At 34.4% G+C, this 20792-nt stretch overlaps 3 protein-coding genes across 10 annotated transcripts; 1 reads left to right on the forward strand and 2 right to left on the reverse strand.

Annotated features, from left to right (window-relative positions):
- On the reverse strand, positions 1-7407 carry LOC122412179 (START domain-containing protein 10-like). Of its 2 annotated transcripts, none has more exons than XM_043421548.1 (7): positions 7063-7407; positions 6494-6661; positions 6003-6150; positions 5668-5820; positions 4962-5086; positions 4756-4878; positions 1-4639 (listed from the first exon to the last, which is right to left on the reverse strand). In XM_043421548.1, the coding sequence occupies exons 2-7, from the start codon at positions 6647-6649 to the stop codon at positions 4535-4537; spliced, it is 810 nt and encodes a 269-aa protein (XP_043277483.1). In that variant the 5' UTR covers positions 6650-6661; positions 7063-7407; the 3' UTR covers positions 1-4534. The 2 variants fall into 2 exon arrangements, with proteins under 2 accessions (XP_043277483.1, XP_043277482.1); XM_043421547.1 differs by having other exon boundaries at positions 7021-7404.
- Positions 7408-8404: 997 nt separating this feature from the next.
- Positions 8405-15795, forward strand: Pgm2a (phosphoglucomutase 2). Of its 7 annotated transcripts, none has more exons than XM_043421612.1 (11): positions 8832-8986; positions 9344-9410; positions 9500-9585; positions 9872-10128; positions 10575-11037; positions 11309-11496; positions 11874-12051; positions 12331-12554; positions 13601-13706; positions 14813-15039; positions 15517-15795. In XM_043421612.1, exons 3-11 carry the CDS (start codon positions 9508-9510, stop codon positions 15617-15619), a joined length of 1824 nt encoding a protein of 607 aa, XP_043277547.1. In that variant the 5' UTR covers positions 8832-8986; positions 9344-9410; positions 9500-9507; the 3' UTR covers positions 15620-15795. The 7 variants fall into 7 exon arrangements, with proteins under 7 accessions (XP_043277551.1, XP_043277547.1, XP_043277545.1 ...); XM_043421609.1 differs by lacking the exon at positions 8832-8986 and adding an exon at positions 9016-9257 and having other exon boundaries at positions 9344-9416; XM_043421611.1 differs by lacking the exon at positions 8832-8986 and adding an exon at positions 9188-9257.
- LOC122412379 (minichromosome maintenance domain-containing protein 2) lies at positions 15784-20303 on the reverse strand. The gene is made up of 10 exons (XM_043421852.1): positions 20117-20303; positions 19722-19989; positions 18836-19080; positions 18577-18745; positions 17628-17754; positions 17189-17441; positions 16644-16815; positions 16417-16546; positions 16124-16251; positions 15784-16041 (listed from the first exon to the last, which is right to left on the reverse strand). The coding sequence occupies exons 1-10, from the start codon at positions 20301-20303 to the stop codon at positions 15813-15815; spliced, it is 1908 nt and encodes a 635-aa protein (XP_043277787.1). The 3' UTR covers positions 15784-15812.
- Positions 20304-20792: the final 489 nt, after the last annotated feature.

Consider the following 20792-nt stretch of genomic DNA (forward strand, 5'->3'; position numbering starts at 1 on the left):
TTGAACTTTTTAACAATGCAATATATTTCGTAAATAATACTATTCGTAATATATACAATGTGCCATTATTCAATATAAAATAAACGCCGAATTTAATGGCCCTTGTTATCCCATGAAAAATTAGGGAATCACGTTTAAAAGACATTTGCAAGAATGTTTGATGTCGTGCTCCGATCGGAAGTCTTATCCTCAAAAACAATAGGCATTTATGTATTTTTATGTATGTTTTCGTAAATTAGAGTCATAGTCTCTCTTACGTGGACTAGAGATTGAAACGGCGTACGTACATTAATGAGGCATTTCACAACACTGTAACATCCTCATTTTATCAGGCTCCAAAGTCATCGTCGATACATGAGGCTCTGTTACTTGCTCGGTTACAAAAATCGTATAAAATTCTGCAACTGGAAAGCAGAAAGGCTTCAAACTGTGTTCCAAAATATGGAGAAAAAATCAAATCGCCATTTTCAATGGTCCCAAAATCATTGAAATTTTGTTGGTGAAGAGAAAATCCAAATTTTTGAAAAATTTTTTATTCAATGTTTGAAGAAATTCAGGATTTTCGTTAATTTCAAGTCGATTTGAGAAATTCCTTTAATGGTTTTAAAACTTTTTCGATTGATCGATTTTCATAAGAATAACAAGCGATGCGATGAGCACTCTGACTGCAGTTTGACTGAAAAATGAAATCAATCAGCTCGTGAAACTTTGTACGATTTTTGTAAGGAAAAAGCACGTCTCACTTATTTTCACGTTTTTCTGGAAAGCCCTGCAAATTCGGATGGCCGAAATGTCGCAGTTTTATATACATTACAGTGATTCGTCATCGAGTCGTTTCTCACCGGGTTGGACAGACTTCATTTTGCAAAAAATCTCTATTGAGAAGTAAAGAAGATCAAGATTGAGAGATAAAAACAAGTGAACGAATTCCCTCGACTAATAAATTGTCGAGATTTCCAGTTTTTCAAACGTCTTTATTTTGAAAGTTTGAAAATTTCTAAAACGTCAAAACCTACAAAACTAAATTTCATGAAAAATCTTAAGTATTCAGAAAAATTTTACAATATCATTGATTTTTTTATCATTTTTATAATGAAAAAAAAAAAATTCTGATCGTATAAATCGAATGACTGTAAAAGAGTAAACTTATCGTGATTCTTGGCACGAATCTTAAGAGAGTTGCCATTATCGAGTCAGCATTGAATTTTGGAATTAAGCATGTCGCGTGTACTTGAAAAAAAAGAGAGGTCAAAATCACACGAATGAATGTAGCAATGTATATAAAATTACGACATTTTTTTATAATTTACTTAGATTTCGATATAATTGTTATAATGAATAAATACCAGATCGTTTAGGCTTATGTGCACTGTACAGCGCGGTACAGTTATTAAACGTACTTGTGTGTATACATAATAACAAGAACGAACAGCAATTAAGGCGAGCCACGAGACGATTTGCTGCTTTTTTTGTATTTGTTTTTTTTTTTTGGTTTTTCAATATTCTTGTTTTAACAGCTAACCTTACAGCGTTTGCAGTGCAAAGTACAAAACGCGAATAGGCAACGTAGATAGTGTGTTCGAGATGAAGTTTCGAGTCCCGACAAACTTTATTTGGGAATTTGATCAAAGTCCTTGGCTCTCTGTAATAAATATTTCATTGAATAAAATGACTCCACATTCCGGAGTAGAAGAGGAAAATTGAGACTTTTATCCATCAGACAATGTCTCGTCAGTAAAAAGATATTGAGATTGACAGTTTAAGGAGTGAGTTGCAAATCGCAACCTTAAGTATCGATGAAAATGATAAATCAGTGCATTTCAAATTCACATATCAAGTCTGTCGGTTTCAGAGCAAAGAGGTCGCTGAAATATCGAAGTAAAATCTTCAGGAGTCATGTCCAATAAAATCAATTTTCAAAATACGTTCTACGGGTTTCAAACGTTTGCCCAGCAAATATCCACCGAAAATCGATGCCTTAAAAATTTTCGTGGATCATAAGAGCCAAATAGATGTCAGAGTCCAACTCGGGCATCGATGTTCACTTGAAATATTTCAACTCCTCGGAAAACAAAAGATAAAGCGATTCTTAAACAAAGTTTTTGAGGCGTTCTAACTCAAACGCGATCTTTCAACAGTTTTTTCAATCATTCAATCAAATCTATCAATTGACAGAGTGTATAAAATACGTTCGATAGTGCACACACCACTTTTTTAGTTGAAAAAAAAAAAAATCAAAGGATGTGTTAAAAAATTCTTTGAAAATTGATAAAAACCTTTTTTTTATTTGGTTTTAGATGACAATCCACGTGATAAATGCCATTTACCCTTGGCTTAGTAATGATACTTTCTTCATTTTACATTTTAAAATGTGTATTAGAATTTCCGATGCACGTGATTCTTCGTTAGATCATGAATTTCATGAGAAAAACTGTTGAAAGCACTTTGACGAGCCATGACCTCACGAATGATTCATCTTAAAATGCACACGAGCGAAGCTATGAAAGTTAGTTATAAGTCTTATGGATCAGAATTGATAATTTCGTACAAACACTACCAAATGGACAGATGAATAAATCACTCCGTTATACAAAGGAGGACAGAGCTCAGATTTTACTTTCATAAGATGGTAACCAGGACCTTGGTAATAAGGACCTTTTCATTGAACCTCGTTCAGTCACAATTTCTTCATTTTTTTAAATTGTATGCACAGCCCAAATTTTCAAACTTGCATCACGAAACTGTCCAAAGAGAGTACTGGAATCCACACTTAATAAAATTTGTTTATACTAACGCTTCATTGTTCATCTAAAACGAAATTTCTGGATGAAATAGTGGGAAGATATTGCAAGAATAGTGGAATGTTTTTCTCCTAAAAATTCTAGACAAAATGTGATCGTTTCGAAGTTAAATAGAGTTCTACGTCACTCAAGTTGGTGCTGAATTATAACAACAAATTTGTGCAAATTTCAATGGACTTGTCAGATGAATTGATGGTTAATTCGAATAGCAGCGTGCGGTCAATCGAGAAAAATGTTAAAAGCGTTACAATTTTGTAAGAGCATCAATGAATAAATACGAAATTCCAGAATTCTCGTGTATCTTCTTAGAAGAGCAATTCATATTTTTCGAGCGATTTTTTTTTTTTAACTCGACTAATTTAAAATGAATTTATTTGTTAGCGGAATATTTTTTGGCAAACTTGACTCTCAAAAATGAATCAATAAAAATTATTAAAAAATCGAATGCGAAGAAAAAATCAGTCGAAAAATAAGAATTTTTCTTCTAAAAATCTCCACCGGAATTTGACATTGTGAAAATCGATCGTCAGCAGCTGATGCTTTTTCAAATCTGTCTTCATTGATGTTTCTTCAAATTGAAGACACGGCATAAGAAAAATAATCTTTCGATACTTTCCAATAGTCCATCACGAAACCTCAAATAAAAGTGTTGTGAAAATTCAGCACTCATACAATTGGTGCAAAAAATTGAAGAATAAATAATACAAAAAGTATTGTAACTATGAGAAGATTAATTAAAATATTTTCACAGGGTGACACGGACTCTTACAATAGCCTATGATTTATGTTGAAAGTTATAACATTTTTTTCTTCCAGTGTAAAATTGGCTTCATTTATGCGGCGGAGCACCATTTACGACCATTAATGAAAATGTTTTAATGGCATTAAGCAGTATATCAATTAATTATACCAGTAGGAAGACGATAAAATGTCGTATATCAATAACGAATCTATTATTTCTGTCAACTCGTTTTGTTTTTTTCCTTTTTATCCAAATTATCAAACGTGATAATTCAACTGATCCGATGATAAATCGGCAAAAGAGTGCACGAGCGTATAACGATGTTGTAATATGAACGTAATTATCATAAAAGTATTTTTTATATTCCGTAACGCACGCAGACCACTTGCTTCTTTCTCCTGATAACAAACAACTTATCTCCAACGAAATCATTGACGAATATCGAGAAAATCAAAGTGTAATTGCTCGGTTCAGATTCTTTTGCCATAGCATAGAATGATATATTTTTTTATTACTTCCTTCGAGCTGTAGAAAGTCGAAAAAGTATACTTTGTTTCCAACGGTTGAAACAACATTTGATCTTATTCGCAAACAACGAACTTAGAATAATTCAAAACTGTCAATGATCTCTTTAGAGAAACTTTATAAATGATTGTGTCATCGAAAAAAGAGATACGAACCTCACCTCACTACCTAATCTTACATGAAAGCCGGTTCTTTGTGTAATACTACATACGAAGGGTTGGTTTTCATGTCTATATACGTGTGTACTATTTGAATCGAACTTTTGATGCCCATAAAAATGCCTTTGTCATCTTTCTCACTCACTCGGTTTACCAGACTAGAACGAACCCCACTCGCGCTATTCTCAAAGATTAACCAAGCGATGTTTTCTTTCGTAAAACCCCTGGGTCTTACCAAAGTTTATATCCGAGTGGAAAAAACAAATTCTACCAAATGTTTTCTACAAGAAACGTGAAAGAGCCAACGATTAATCACTGTCCATACTCATAATATCCTTGTGCGAAGATTCTCTGAAATCAGACTCGTCCACGTACATGTTCTTCATGTTTCGCTCAGCCACTGACTGAATGCACTGAAAATAATTATGAGCGTTTACTGATATGCTTTTTTTTCGTAATCTCCGAGCAAATCCTGATTTCGAAGATTATTTAAATATTTGTCTCGCTTTTTTCGCCACTCAATACTCACGTCCTCAACTCTTATCCGAGGAGCTGTTATCTGCTCGGGCGAGTGCCAAGGTCGATGATTTGGATTGTTCTGCTCTTTCCAATCAGGATAACCGATCGATGCCTTGTGTAATCTTTTTACCATCTAGAACCAAAGCCTTTTTTCATTTACATCTTCATCTAAACCGTCACAAATATTTTGCTATTCCTCTCCCTCTCATTCCTCACCTTCGGAGCTAAGATTTGGGTCACTTTGTTCACCAGCCAAACAGGCAGTTTACCGTGTGGATCTGTATGCGAAACGTAACCCAGCTCCGAGCCATCTCCGTTTCGAGAAGGTCGGACAATGTACCCTTGGAAAAACATTCATTCATTTTCCATTATTTCAGGTTTATTCTGTATCAACGAACTTTTCAAAAATGTCATTTTTTTATGTCCAACATAGGAATCAAAAGTATAAATAAACTCAAATTATTAACCACTTGAGGAATGAATTTATTTAAACATATGGACAGTAAAAATCGTGCTTTTGTAAAAATCGATTTTCATTAATAAAACTATTATTACAGCGGACAAAAATTTGTTGATACATCAAAATTATCACCATTTATGAGTGGATAACATTCACGAGGGTTTTTACCATTGGAATTAAAAAAATGGTCAGTATGGATTCCTCAATATCACAACATACGAAAAGATAGTGAGCAAAGGGAAATATTTTTAACGCAATGAAGAAAACTCACTAGTAAAAGTTGAAACGGGTTCTATGATTTAATTAGACTACGATCAATGAGTTCAAATTTTTTGTAAGTGAAATTCATTGGCAGTTAGTTTTCTCTTGTTCTAAATTCATTTAAATTTTCAATACACATGTATGGGAAATTCTCCCATACACATGAAACAAAATATGTGAAAATATTTTTTAAAATCTCACCTGTGAGATAAGACGTTGCCCTCACATAATGTTTCCGTGGAGGATAATCTTTGTGAAAAACGGAATGATTAAGAATCAACTGTTCCAAGCCGGTGTCCAGCCAAGAGCGTTGAAGCACAAAATCACGATTTTTCAATGGAGATGGACAAGCCACTGAGAAAAAATTGAATGCTCAATATACATTGGATCCACATAAATTAAACAAAGTTCGAAAACAAAAAGGACAGTTGAATTTCAAAATAAGTTTGTAATTGATAATAATTGTTAGAGGACTTCAAAATTATTATTGATGTTATGAACCAATCTTGCAATTCTTGAAAATGTACTATACTCACTTGAATAATAGCCAATATCATTATTAGGATTGAAAAAACCTATATCTTTGGATTCGATCATGTGAGTGTCCCATACTTTTCTATATTCCGGGTCATGTAAAACATCGTACAATGTTTCTGGCATGACATCAGAGAACCTTGTTCTTATCTGTGAATGCAATGTTTTAATTGTCATGAATTGTTGTTGCCATTCCAGATTGAAACGGATTGTATTCTAAATGATCATTTTTTCATTATTCTGAAGACTTTGGATGTAAAAATATTTGTGATTTAGAATTTAACTAGTAGGTTTTTTTACAAACTCAGAATATTTGTTATAGTATGGAAAAATTTGAATATCCAAATATGTATCGATAGTGTGAGGCAATCTTTCAATTCGAATTATGCTCTACATTAAAATATTCAACTCAATTGGAAACAATTATTTTTGACGACGATCCCTGTATTGTCTGGAAACAGCATAAATGCTTGAATTTAGACAAAAAGTTTACCTTGATCATACGAAAGCTTATTCCCGGCACTGACTTTGTCCAGACGGACAAATCTGGTTTGTTATAATCCAGTCTCCAATCGTTGTTGTCGTCATAAAGGCGCTTCAATTTTTCAAAATCATTATCCTCTGCAATCTTTATAACACCGATATCCATTTTACTAAAGATCTAGAATCAAGAAGATTGAAAAGAATGACTCACTACTTTCCTTATGTTAAGCAAAAATTTGAATTTTTTCTTAAATTGTCATATGAAATTGGTATATATATTCGTAATATTTTGTAAGTTTTTCTTGATTTATCGTATTAATATAATGTATTGATGAATGGACAAATCTCACAATTATTAATAATACATATTGGATTTTCTCGCGACTATATATGTACTGTAAATTCCATTACGTATGGAGAATTCAGAGTATTTGATGTGTACAAGGATAACAATCGTTGAGCACAACGATCCATTGTTTGTGAAATGCATGATAATGACAAAACTTGGTTTTGTGATTAAAATTAGTTGATACAAACCGTCCAGAACAATATAATAGTGCTACGATCTGGGACACGTACACACCGCACTGACAGGTACTTTGAACGAACACCACACTCCACACGCTCCAATCAAATAATAAACAGTGGCCGACTCATTTCGAAAATATAGGGACGGAGGGAATGATATGTCCCAAAATTTCAACAAGGTAATTTGGCTTTCCGTAGCGAGCAATGCTTTAAAGAATTAAAGTTCGACAATGCCGCTATTTTGAGAACCATGACTCTTCCTTCAGGAGGTCAAGGAACACTGATGCTTGCCAACTGATAACTGATTCGCACGACCACGACTGTGGACTGTGTCGTATCGGTCGAATCTCGTGTTTCATACTATAGCACTGTTGTGCTGACCGGTGCTGCTGCTGGACAGCAATTATCGGAAATCCTCGTGTCATGTCCAGACGACTTTTTTCATTTTTAAACACGAATTTTTTTATTCACCCAGTTTTTTCTGAACCACTGCCAAGAATAGTACAAAACATCTTTGAACAAACATGCATGAAGCTATGAGACACGACTTATGTATACTCATATATCGATATTTAATAAGTCTAGTCTATCAAAATTTCATAAAAATTTTATCGAATGACCTGCTTGTCAAAAGTGTCGCGTTTGTCCAAAATAAGTTATCATCAATTTTACGCTACCGATTTTCCCGTAATCATCAAGAGACTCGGTAGAGTCTCGGGACAAGTACATTGATTGAATTTTCTTCTCATCACTTCCGTATTTTTGTACAACGCTTATGAAATTTTCAAAATATTCTCTAGTATACTTTTTCGATAAATGATTCAATTAGGCGACTTTTCCAACTCCCGGGTCTCTCGGTAAAATTTATCTACTCATAATCAAAAGTTGTCAGTCGATGCGCTATCATAAGGAAAAATTTACCTAGACCAGGAAGACCAACCAGCCTCTTGTGTAGGCAGGATGTCAACTCGACACCGAGCAACTCTCACCACCGCATTGTTCGGGTGTATATATAGATAGACGTGAATAATGCAGTGGTGAGTTGCCCGGTGTCGAGTTGACACCCTGCCCTTGTGTAATATAAAATGAATTAGCAGGGTTGGCGGGGTAGCAGAGCTCAAAGATTCCCGCGTTGATACATGATTGCGCCGCATTTTGGTATTCACTGCCGGTACTGCTAGTTTATGGGATCATTATATTTATTCATATACAGTAGATTAAACCTCTACGTGCATATATGCAGGACTGTCAGTAACTTGGAGAGATAATATCGAAATAGGGCCATGATATGATTTTGGCCAGCCTCGGCGAGATCGCGAAATAAAAAGAGCTATATAGTCTGGACTGTCTAGACATAAAAGAAAGAAGAAAAAAGGTCTCACGTACGCAGAGATATAACAAGAAATTCGAGTATGTAAGTGTGTTTAAAACCTTGAAAAAATTATTAGTACATATCATGTCAGTAAATATATATATAGATCTAATACTCATAAGATAAAACAGTTTTTCTCCTACGCAGTTCAAATAGTCTCCGCCACTATGGTGGTGCAGCCGGTAAGAACAAAAGACATTATTGATCATTCTATATATTTATGTCGTCAAATATGGAATCAAAAAATCAATAGACATATTCCAGTTTTGATGTCCGCTCAATTTTTTATGAATATTATAAATACAAAAATACATATAGAATTATTTAAAAGTAAAACTGAATCACTGCTTTCCCGCCAATTCTATAAATCCGTATCATCACTATGCCCACTTTGCGAACTGTTTTGTGAGGCTATCTACCTGTCAACCAATCTGCGGGTATAGTTTCGTAGCGGACACGGTAGCGGATTTTGATGCAAGTGGTTTATCAGTATATATATCGTATCACTTGACGTTAGTTAGACCGCGCAGACCGGTGCGTGAGAAGTCGAATATAAACAAAGACTTGTCAGTTGTCAGCTGATACGATTTTGACGATAATTAGGTACAAACACTTCTGTGTCTATTTTTTTTAAGATAAATCTGTACATTTTTGTCATTCGTTTTGATATTCGATCGTGAGCATTTCGCTGAAGTTACGTCAGTCAACATATATTGATATCGTGTTTGTGTCGTAAATGATGTGAAAAAATCGTATGCTGGATGCTCCAAATCCAACGCCAGATAATCGAATCTCTCATCTTCGTCCTACACGTATAAACATCGTCGAAATACTATTCACCAGCCTCGATTCACTCACTTCCATCAAACAGAAGGTCAAACTACGCGAGATAAATGACATCAAATTATTTTAACTCTCTCCTCTCGTTGCTCAATAACGAGAGAGCATTTTTCGTTTCAGGCAGCGTTTGACTTGTCTGCTTCCACAACTTTAAAATATAAATTGAACAAGCGCACACCTCTACAGTGTAATAGTAAACTAAATAATAAAATCTGCTCAGACAGAATAAAATTGCAACAACTTTTTGTAGTTCCCAATCGTTTTGTGTTATTACAGAGTACGGTATGGCACTCGATGAACTAGTGAAGACTGGAAATACGACTCTCGACGAAAAAATCAACGAATGGCTGGCCTGGAATAGGGTATGATATTAAGACTAATTGAATATTGTAGGTGACCAAGTTTTTTTTACCAATTCGAAAATGTTTTCTTGTGTAAGTGAAGCAAATTTGTTTTCATGCGTAAGTTAAGTCAAAACAGATCAATATTAAAATATTACTTTGCACAATTCTGAATTGGTTTCATTCATTAAGGTCCGATGAAGGTGTACTAGCTACTTAAACTTAATTCAAATTCTTTTGAGCGGGATTGCAAAATGAGTTCAAAATAATGGTGGTACGTTGTTTAAATTAATCAACAAAATTTCAGGACTCTGAAGCTGACAAAGAAGTGAGAAAACTTGCAAAGGATGGAGAAATCAAAAAATTGTCCAATCTCTTTCTCAAAAGAATGGAGTTTGGTACAGCAGGCCTTAGAGGTAAAATGGGGCCTGGCTACAATCAAATGAACGATTTGGTCATCGTTCAAACGGGTCAAGGTCTTCTAGAATACCTGTGCAACAGTTTATTTGATCTGGAAAATAAAGGAGTCATAATCGGATACGATGGCAGATACAATAGCAAAAGGTACCCCGAACAATAATGAACAAAGAATATTATCAAACTAATAAATAAGAAGATATTATTTTGAAAATTTCTAAATGGAATCATTGACACACACATTGGATATCATCATTAAAATACATCACATCATACAACAAAAGTTAGCATGTACGATAGGAAAAGTTGGGAAGATACAATAAAAAATTCTTTCTCAAAACAACGAGAGTAACTAAAGAACAAAAAACGAATGAATTTTCAGAAGATAGAGAATTTTGAATGAAACATTGTCAAGTCAGAGAAATAATCGTTTAAAATAAGACATTTCTGCTTTTCCTATTAGCCACTTAAAAGCAGGTGAAATATTTGTTGGATTTGTTTAGATAAAATGTTGTGGGTGGTATTTGAATTGAAAATATGCCCCTTTCTATTCTTATTCTTTTATTAATGAAATATTTGAACTCATCATCTAGGTACGCAGAACTAACGGCAGCAATTTTCATAAACCGAGGTATTCGCGTTTACATGTACTCCAAAGTATGTCCAACACCGTTTGTGCCATTTGGAGTATCCAAGTACAAGTGTGCAGCTGGTATCATGATAACAGCTTCGCACAATCCCAAAGAAGACAACGGCTACAAAGTTTATTGGGAAAATGGAGCTCAAATAATTTCGCCATACGACAAGGGAATACAAAACTGTATTCTGAAAAATTTGGAGCCTCGGGACAGCTCTTGGAAACTAGAAAATGTTTACAATAGCCCGCTCTACCGGGATCCTCTAGAAGACGTCATGAAATCATACTTTCCAATAATCAAGGATAATACTTTGTATCCTGAAGTCAACCAAAATACAATTCTCAAATTCACCTACACTGCTATGCATGGTGTCGGGTACAATTATATGGTTGCTGCATTCGATAACTCCAATTTCAAGGTACACGCTACTCGTATCACTAAAATCTTTTTTTTTAAAGAAAACTCCCCTCTGTTGAGTCGAAAAATTCGATATTGAGTACTAAACTTTCCTTTTACAATTTCTAAAGATAAATACTGAAATAGTTGAGTATGTGTTCAACAAAGTAACGTTTATATTTGGGTGAGCGAATTTTTGAAAAATTGTCCTTTTTTTTGACTGGTTGCTATTTCTTCTTTTTCCAAAAATATCTTGTATAAATTCGACATAATGATTTTGTTTTAATTTTCAGCCTTTCATTGTCGTGGAGGAACAGAAAGAACCGGATCCCGAATTTCCTACAGTCAAATTTCCAAACCCCGAAGAAGGCAAAAGTGCTCTCGATTTGAGTATCAAAACTGCAGAAACCAATGGGTCAACAATAATACTCGCAAATGATCCTGATGCAGATCGACTCGCGTGTGCCGTCAAAACTTCCAAGTGCGTCAATAACGATGAAATTAATAAACGATTCGTTTCTTAATACCACGTAGAACACACATTGACAGAAGCAGCCCTTCGATTGGTTGTTTAGAAAAAGGATTAGAAATTTTGAATTTCAACAATTTCACAATTAACGACAAACAAACAAAATTTTAACGAAGGAAAAAATGGGAATCTTTTTCAAATCTTTAATGAATATAAGATTGAAAACAAAGAATTTACTCACGAATATTGCTCTCATGATGGTTCTAGCGTTGGGATATTTGACATCAAAAGTGTGTCAAGAGAGAGTTAAAAAACCCATTAAGATTGAATGACAAAAAGTTCAAAAATCTTTTACTTCGTGTATACTTTTATTTTGTTGAATACTTTAGGGACGAGTGGCACGTTTTAACTGGGAATGAACTCGGGGCATTATTGGGTTGGTGGATGTTGCATACGCACCGCGTACGATGTCCCGATGCTGATTTAGCAGACTCTTACATGTTGGCTTCGACAGTTTCGAGTAAAATACTTGCATCCATGGCTAAAAAGGAAGACTTTCAATTTGAGGTTTGTAAAATAGTTCAAAAAACAATCCGATAAAATATGACGATGTTACATTAAAAAATCGAATTTACTTACAAATTATATGCAGAACCTGGTACACAAAATCACAAGAAAGAAATATCATATGAGAAATTATAACTCTTGGATCAGTTTATCATCGAAAAAAAGATAACGAAACTGAATTTTTGAAATATTTGTACAATTGTATATGTTGCTTTTACACGATAAAAAAAATTCTTCTATTGAATGATTTTGAGAACATAAATTTTCATGAATTTCAAGGAAACTTTGACTGGATTCAAATGGTTGGGGAACAGAATCGTCGAGCTAATGAAAAATGGTAAAAACGTGTTGTTCGCGTTCGAAGAAGCGATTGGTTTCATGTGTGGGCCCAAGGTACTCGATAAGGATGGCATAAGTGCGGGTGTTAGGGTCGCAGAAATGGCTGCTTATCTGGAAACTATGGGGCTCACGCTTATCGACAAACTGGAAGAAATATATAACGAGTGAGTCGGAATCGTTAGTTTTCTATTTTTACGTACATTTTTTTCTATGAAAAACATCTCATATCTTCATAATCAGAAACGTTTTCGTTAGTCTCTGCGACTGTTATTCGAGTTACCGGATCTTTCAAAAAATTTTGTCCAACCACTCTTTTGATGGATTCACATTTTGCCACCTTTTCTCTGGTAAATATTTCTCAGTGTCCGAGTTTTCTTTCTGAAAAGTTCTATTCAATGTCTAACTTATGATACTTTCGAACGTTTCGACGACTGTTTATTTTTTTTTGTTCGTTTTTGGAGCAAGGCATTAGGAGACCGAAAAATTTTTCCGTTGCGCATACACTTCGCTCGTAATTGAACAAGAACCCATTTGAGCGAAGTAGTTTGAAAATGTCTACGTATATCTTTTTCGTATCAGGTCTAAACCGACTATAACAATTTTTCGGAATTTTCCTCGAGGTAGTTATTAGGCAAAAAATACTTATCAGAAAATTAATGGCCGAAAAGGGTATTCAAAAAAACTTCGAAGATGCAAAGATCCAAAACATTGTCAATGTTGTTCTCACGAGATTTCTACTCATAAAAGTGATGATCTGATTTAATATGAAATTGATTTCCTCTCTAAATCATACATTTTTCTTCAGTCTCTGACTGCTTTCACAATTCCCTTTCACAAGTCCCCTCATTCGTCACCTCTTTTATAAATGAACTCATTACGGGGCTCAGACAAGAGTATCGATGCTTGTTGACTCGAGTTCACATTAATTATCATTTGACCAGAGACCTCCTTGGTCAATGAAACATATTTACAAAGTAAATATTTGAGAGAGACAACTTAAAATAAGTCGAAGTTTGGATCCTTAGAACTAAACGATAAATTTTCTTTTCTGTCAAACTGAAAATTTACTTGAAATTTAAGGCGGCGAAAATAATTGAGATTTTTGTAAAAGAAAATGTCAGTGCGGTCGAAACGATAGGCGTTGCATTCCGACGATGCAAACTTAACTACCATTCTAATTTGTAAAACTAATGACTCTTTTTCTTTGTAGTTATGGACGTCACATAAACGAAAACTCATACTGGATATGTCACGAGCCCGAAACGATTAAGGCCATCTTCGAGAGATTGAGAAATTTTGAGGGAGTTCCAAACACGGTATACCTTCAATGATCTTATTCTGTTTCCATCGTATTTTGATTTTATTTCGTAATAGCTCTGGAATCGCGAGCATAGATCGCCTTTAGATTACAAGGTCGTCTGAGAGCGTTGTATGATATCGCAACGTACTTGTCTACCAGCCGCAATGAAAAGGCATTGAAGAGAGAAAGGAAAAGTGTGCGAGCGAGACAGAAAAAAGCGAGCTCCGACATAGAATGGCATTTAATTCCCACCAATGCTTTATCTTGTGAAATTAAGCATACAGCCAATCCACGATAAAGCTGCGATGACGAAGCAACCTGCGCGCATTCGCTATTTTAAGTAGTGGTAGTGTCGTTGTTTTTCTCCGTACGACGCGACGTTCCCAGTTTAATTTTTACATTTTCCTTTGACTTCGGTATCGCTTTCGGAAAATTTCGGTATCGATTGACATTTTGAAAGGCCAATGTACGTGCTTAATTAGCTAATTACTTCCTCGAAGATCAACAGAAAACACGTCGGCATACAATTTCATATTCGGAACGACAGTCTCGAATTTACGCTGATACAATCAACGGAAATAATTCACTCCGTTCAACGAACAATGTGATTCAATAAAATTCATCAAAATTACTAGTTTGACGAGATCTACGCGAATTTTGAAACATGTCGAAAATCACGAGTGGCTATGAAAAACTCGCGAATATGTTTTTCACAACTTTGACACTTTTACCTTCGCTATTACTCGGTTTACTTGTTATACCCGTTGTAAGGTCCCTGTATTTTCTCACACCGTTCTTTGAAGAAGTTTCGCCTCTTTCGGAACCGTAAGCGATCACTCGAATATTAATCATAAATATTTCTTTCCATCAATCGTTTTTAAATAAAATAGTTAATGGTCGAAGCTCAGTCGATAGACTAAAATTTAATAAATGTTGAGAGAATAGAGAAATTGATTTTCCATTGATCGTTACGAATCAATTCAATTTGAAAATTTTATTTTTCCTATATTTACTCTCGTGTTACAGTAATAATATGCGTTTTAAGTAAATCAAATTTGATCTTTTCTTTTTATAAATCTTAACGTGTTTCTATTGTCAATTTTTTCTTTACCTTAATTGCAGTATCCAAAGAGCATCGTTGGAGGAAAATATGTGATAAACGGAGTGAGGGATTTGACGAGCGGTTACGACAATACGAAACCCGGAAACAAAGCTGTACTACCAATATCGAAAACCAGTCAGATGATCACGTTTAGTTTCTCAAATGGTTTAGTAACAACACTGAGAACAAGCGGTACCGAGCCTAAAATAAAATATTATAGCGAGTTATGCGGAACGCCTGAACAACAGTGAGTCGAAATTTCTTTCCATTCGTTTGACCTCTTTTTTCCTTGTCTTATCAATATTTCCAAAAAAAACCTTGTTGCAGTTGCTTATCGTATTATTGCGCTATCGCAATCTTATCGAGTGTCATTTGACAGCATTTACTAATGAAGATATTTCTAACTTTACTCGACTATGTAATATTCAACATGGTCCGTTCCCTTGTTTTTTTTTCATCTTTTTCTCGACAAAATGGATTTAAAAAAATTCACTTATTTAATTTTGCACGTAGCGATTCCAATTTATCTTTATTAAAGCCATTCTGTTGTCTGAATTACCCTTTATAGAGTCGACTTTCGAGATAGAACCACAATTAATAATAATAATAATAATAAGTTTATCAATAAGTTTTTTGAGTATTGACGAATGATAGCATGAAAGATGGTGAAGACTTTTTGGCATCAATTGGATTTTTGTAGTCTAATTTTTGCTTCGATTTCCAGAGATTTGCAGAAACTAAAGGACGTTTTGAAGGAAATGATAACAGCGATCGTCAACGAATTTCTTGAGCCTGAAAAGAACTCTTTAATTCCTCGAAGTCCATGAATATAAGGTTAAAAAAGTGAACCGATTAAAAATTCGTTTTTTAAATGAATGTACTTTTTAATTATGTGTAAGTGGCATGTAAAGTACTTTGCACTTTTGTATTGCTACAAGCAAGACTCGTATTTATCTCGGTAATTAATATAATATGCGAAATAAAAAATCAATATGAATGAAAATCTTCTGCGGAACCTTCTTATTTTTGGATTACGCTAAGTACGTACAACGTCAACCAAGCTTTGAACGACTCCATTTTTTGACCAATTTCGTTGACATCGTCACCCATAAGGGGACGGAGAGTCGGAACTGGATAACCGTACAAAAAACACAGCGATTTTTCGTACAGATAAATTATTATCACGACGTCGTCGTACGTTACTTCGGTACGCAAAGAAAGTTTCGCGTGAGCTTGAGCCAAAGTTGTCCTAAAAAGATAAACAAACAAATAAAGAGCCAGATGCGACCCTCGATTGATCAAACGTAATTTGGACGATTCAAAAAACTTACATCAACGAAATCGACCGGGACGGAAACGTGTTTGCTCTCCATTTCATAGAAACGGCGTAATAATCCTCCAACAATTCCATTGCAGCCTCTTCCATTTTGACCTCACGTCCGTTCACGATTCTCAAAAACTTTGTATGAAAATGAAATGAAAACAGACTATTGTCAGTTTCTTTGCGGCCAAGATTATTATTCATTTGAACATAAAAGTGAATTCTTTTTCTACGAAATGTCCAATGAGTTTGTCGAAACTTTTTTTCTAAGTCTAAATATCTTGAAAGTAAAGGTAAAAAAACCTCGATCATTTGATTCATTGGTACTTTTCGTGGATTCGTCGCACCATCATTAAACATCAATTCGCAGCTCTCGATAATGGAATCATCTGTATCTTCATCAACATCGGCCAAGAACGGTACACCAAACATACTGCAAACGAGTTGAGAGTGAAAGTACATGAATTTCATAGAACTCCGATCAAAACTTAAATATTAATCAATACCTAACAATAGCTGGACATACTTACTTCATAAGGTCCTGTGGAATCGGTGAATTCGTTTGACCATTATTATTTTCACATTCCAAATGAGTCCAAATTGCAGTTTTAAGAGGTAGCGGCGATGAAAGGAAATTAATTTCATCACTGTCAGTCAATTTCATATTTCCCTTTGATTTTATTATATAACCATCATCCAGGGCTGACATACATGAAAGAAAAAATTTCAATTGTAAATTCAGTTTTTTTTTAACCAACAAAACGAATGATTTTCTTCTCCGTTCATAAGCAAGAATATTCACAAGCGGTAAACATATCTAATGCATGTAATTAGATTGCTCGCATAAATGACTGATGGTGACTTTCATTATTTATTAAGATTCAATCGCAGGGATTGAATCACGAACAAGTTTTACAGAATATTCATATCCAGGTAAAAAAATATTCAGAATCGAAAAAATATTTTTTTCATGAATGATGAATGGTATGTGTGGCTAACATGGGGGTCCGCCTAAAGTTTTGAGAGCTCTAATATTTATTTAAAAAAAAAAAATTAAAAAAAAAATATTCTGCACCTTTCAAAATATCATCTTGCTGGTTGGTTTTGAGGCTGTCCCAATCGCCCACAACGTAGACCCCTGTTTTCGCTCTAAGGAGTGCCTCGCTATGAAGCCAAGTGCGTTCATCACTCGTTGCGACATTTGCATGAACAGGAAAATTCATATAGACGTTCCGATTTGCACAATTTGCTGCATATTGTATAACATCTTCCTCTAATTCACCAATCTTGGGACCAACGCAAAGGACTGATGCATATGTAGCGTTTCCCTTTTGGAAGTTTAGTATCCAAGTAAAAAGAAGAAAAAATTGTAAAATCAAGCTTTTCATTTTCTGTTTTGATGACAAGAAAAACTTGTATAAAAAATTTGATAATTTAATAAATCATCTTTCGTAGAATTTTCTTTCAGCAAAACTCATCTTTCGGATATTTGTCAGTTTGAATAAAAACCTTACCACACTAGCCAAACTCAATAGCAATCCCATCTTCAAAGACATTGCAGCATGCTTTCTATAAACTCTTGAACCAAATTCAAGGGAAAGAGCCCTAACGAAACTCCAAGGATCCTTGGGTCCAGTTTCTCTGATAATATTTTATTAAGTAAATCATCATTCGATTCAATTTTCTAATAGTTTCTCAGATATAGTTGGTGAATTACGCATACAAAGTTTGAAATAATGTCAGAGTGAGATTGACCGAATGGAAAATAGAATCTCAACTTGTTTATTTTGTTAATTAATGTTTATTTTATTAAAGAAAAGTACAGAAGTTTATATTCTCACGGCAAATATTACGTTTTGCTGCAGTATACATGGTCACAATTATGTAAACAAAATTTTCACATTCAACGTGATCATTGATATTCATGGAGTAAAAAAAAGCAACAAAAAATTTAAACGTGTTACTTTGAAGCAACTGTTCTCGACTCTGTCTCAAAAGGACTCGAAGACTAATGAACGGATTTCAGTTTCTTTCTTCCCTAAAATGCGTTGTTATAGTGGCTAAAGTTGTGTATAGTTGAAATTTTTAGAAATATTCTTTTTTGACATCATTGAACAAAAAAAGATCAAAAAATCGAAAAAATAATAATATCCATTTACACGGTATAAAAAAATTGAAGCCAACAACTACATTTTAATAGAAATTAAGTTCAAAAATTTTTTTGAAAAGATATTTTTTTCACTGTCTTGTAAAATCCTATAATATTGTTAACTAATATTATTTCTCAGTTCATGGGAACATTCTTCACAAAATCCTTGAGTAATTATTTGAAATATAGTGAGAATATTAGCAAAAACAGTTTTTCGTCTACCACAGCATCATTTTTTTTCAATGAATCATAGATCAACTGAGCGACAGCATGAAATTAAATAAAAAATGTGAAGATAATTTGATCGTTCTTACCCGAAAGACATCCAAAGTGTTCGAATACTTTGTGGCAGAGACGTAAAATCAATATCTCCCTTTACGAAGAAACTTGTTTTCCTCAAACCCCATATTTCATACTCGGAGACATCATGACGTCCCCAAATATCATACATTTCTCCAAGCTCTAGTTTATCAATCAAAGGATCTGAAAAGATAATCAAAGAATAATGTGATGTGCATGATTTTTTTATTTCTTCTGGTAAAGTTATCATCAAATTGATTCATTTATAAAAACCTGAAATTGAGCAGCACAATGCAGTATGAAAAGCTTTTTCATTGCGACAATTGAATGCCTCAACTGTAAAAAATTTTGCCAGAACCCTTTGTATCACTCCACGTCCTGCAGGGTCTTCGTAACATTTTTTCTCACAATATTTACACTCAATGGGTGTTATATCAAGCGCTGATTCTTCTCGTGATATAGACTTTCCCGAATGTCCATAACAATGAGGATCAGAACAATGATACAATGAACAAATTCTAGAGAAAATGTAAATAAATTGATGTAAAAAAAATTTGCAAAGCTTGAAATGAATACAAAGATGAAATAAAGGTTATCTTTTTGGATGGTCATAAAGAGTATTCAATTCAATCACAATTATAAGAAATGACTTAATACTAAGTTCATTTATGGTTCAATTATGATCGAAGAACATGCGGAAACAAAATTAACCTATAAATTAATATAACCAAAAATATACACATTTTGCCACGAAAGTTGAAAAGAAAATACAATGTAAAAACATCTTGAAGAAACTGCGTATGATCATAAACTGTATGGATGACATGAATTAATTAAAGTCAAGAGCCAGCAAATTATTGGATTGACGACAAATATCTTCCTTTTGCTTCATGCTTAACACAATAGCTATATTCTTCTATTGAATTTAGTGATTCTTGTAATAAAAATCTAACAGTTCTCCGTCGAATAAAAAATGAAGTCATTAAAATCGTCCGAGAGCTACGAGAGAACGCTGCAAAACAGTGTGTCAACATTTTCGTGTAAAGAGATTTAGTCGAATAATTTTTAAAGTCTCCAAAGGAAATCATTCCAATTTTTGTTTGAGGATTTTACCGAAAATTTTTCACGTGCTATAAATTCAGAAAGCAGAAAAATTTACGTGAATAGATTGTCCTTGTCGGAGCGTGAAACCGTCACACTCGTGAGAACATACTGTCGGAAGTAACTCAGGCAACGATCAACTTTTGATGACAAGGTTTCCCCGTTTGCGAGGGCACATGAAAATTGACAGCGTAGAATCAATTGTACCGAACTTATCGGTGGCAGTTTCTTCCGATGTAAATGTTCTCCGAGATAATCGTTTAAAGCTTCCCGAAAAACGCGGCGTCCTTCAATTGGATAGTCCACGATTTTTTTGTACAAAGCATCTGCGATTCGATCGTTTACCACAGTGATGTTAAAAGATTAGCGCAAAAAGTGGAAATCTCAAGAATTGTTTTCGTCGAGCATAAACTCAATGGGGACATGAACGGTGATTAGGTACAGAAGACTCACCGGAAAACACTGAAAGAAGATCAAGATTTATTTCCAAATCGATTATTAAGGGGGATGATAACGAAGAAATAGAAGCTCCAGAATTGTTAAGCGAGTGTTCCTCGGCGATAGTTTCAAATTTACACAAAACTTGCAATTCTTGCATGAATTCCAAAGCGAAGGATTTCAGCTGACAACAACTCATCATTTTTACTCAAACTTGGTTCGTCCCGGTTTGAATATACTCACGAGATAATAAAGATTCGAGCCATATTCGAGCTCAAATTCTAGGAATTCCGGGCAACGCGATTGGAGCTTCAAATTCCAAGTATTTTTCGCGAAGCGATTCGAGCTAAGGGGAAAACTTTGCCGTGCAAGGGGAACGGAAACTAGACATACATATATATATATATATATTGTTGAAGAAAATTTTCGATCGTGAAATCAAACCCCTAATTTTTACAACTGACTCGTTCTGCCTACATTTTTTTTATTTTTAATACTTGCCGTCAAGACGCTGCCGCGTCTCTATTAGTTAACAATATCGATCCTCGAGGGTTGGAGGAAATATTTTCCCCTCCCCTTTTCCCTCACCGAGAAAGTTCTATTTTCGAGAAAAAATAAATCTTCATTGAATAGACTGATTTTTTAAAGGAAAGCAATCTCCGACGACCATACAACCAAAACTCAAGTCCAC

This window comes from Venturia canescens, chromosome 6, assembly GCF_019457755.1.
Source record: "Venturia canescens isolate UGA chromosome 6, ASM1945775v1, whole genome shotgun sequence".
Classification (NCBI taxonomy): Eukaryota; Metazoa; Arthropoda; class Insecta; order Hymenoptera; family Ichneumonidae; genus Venturia; species Venturia canescens.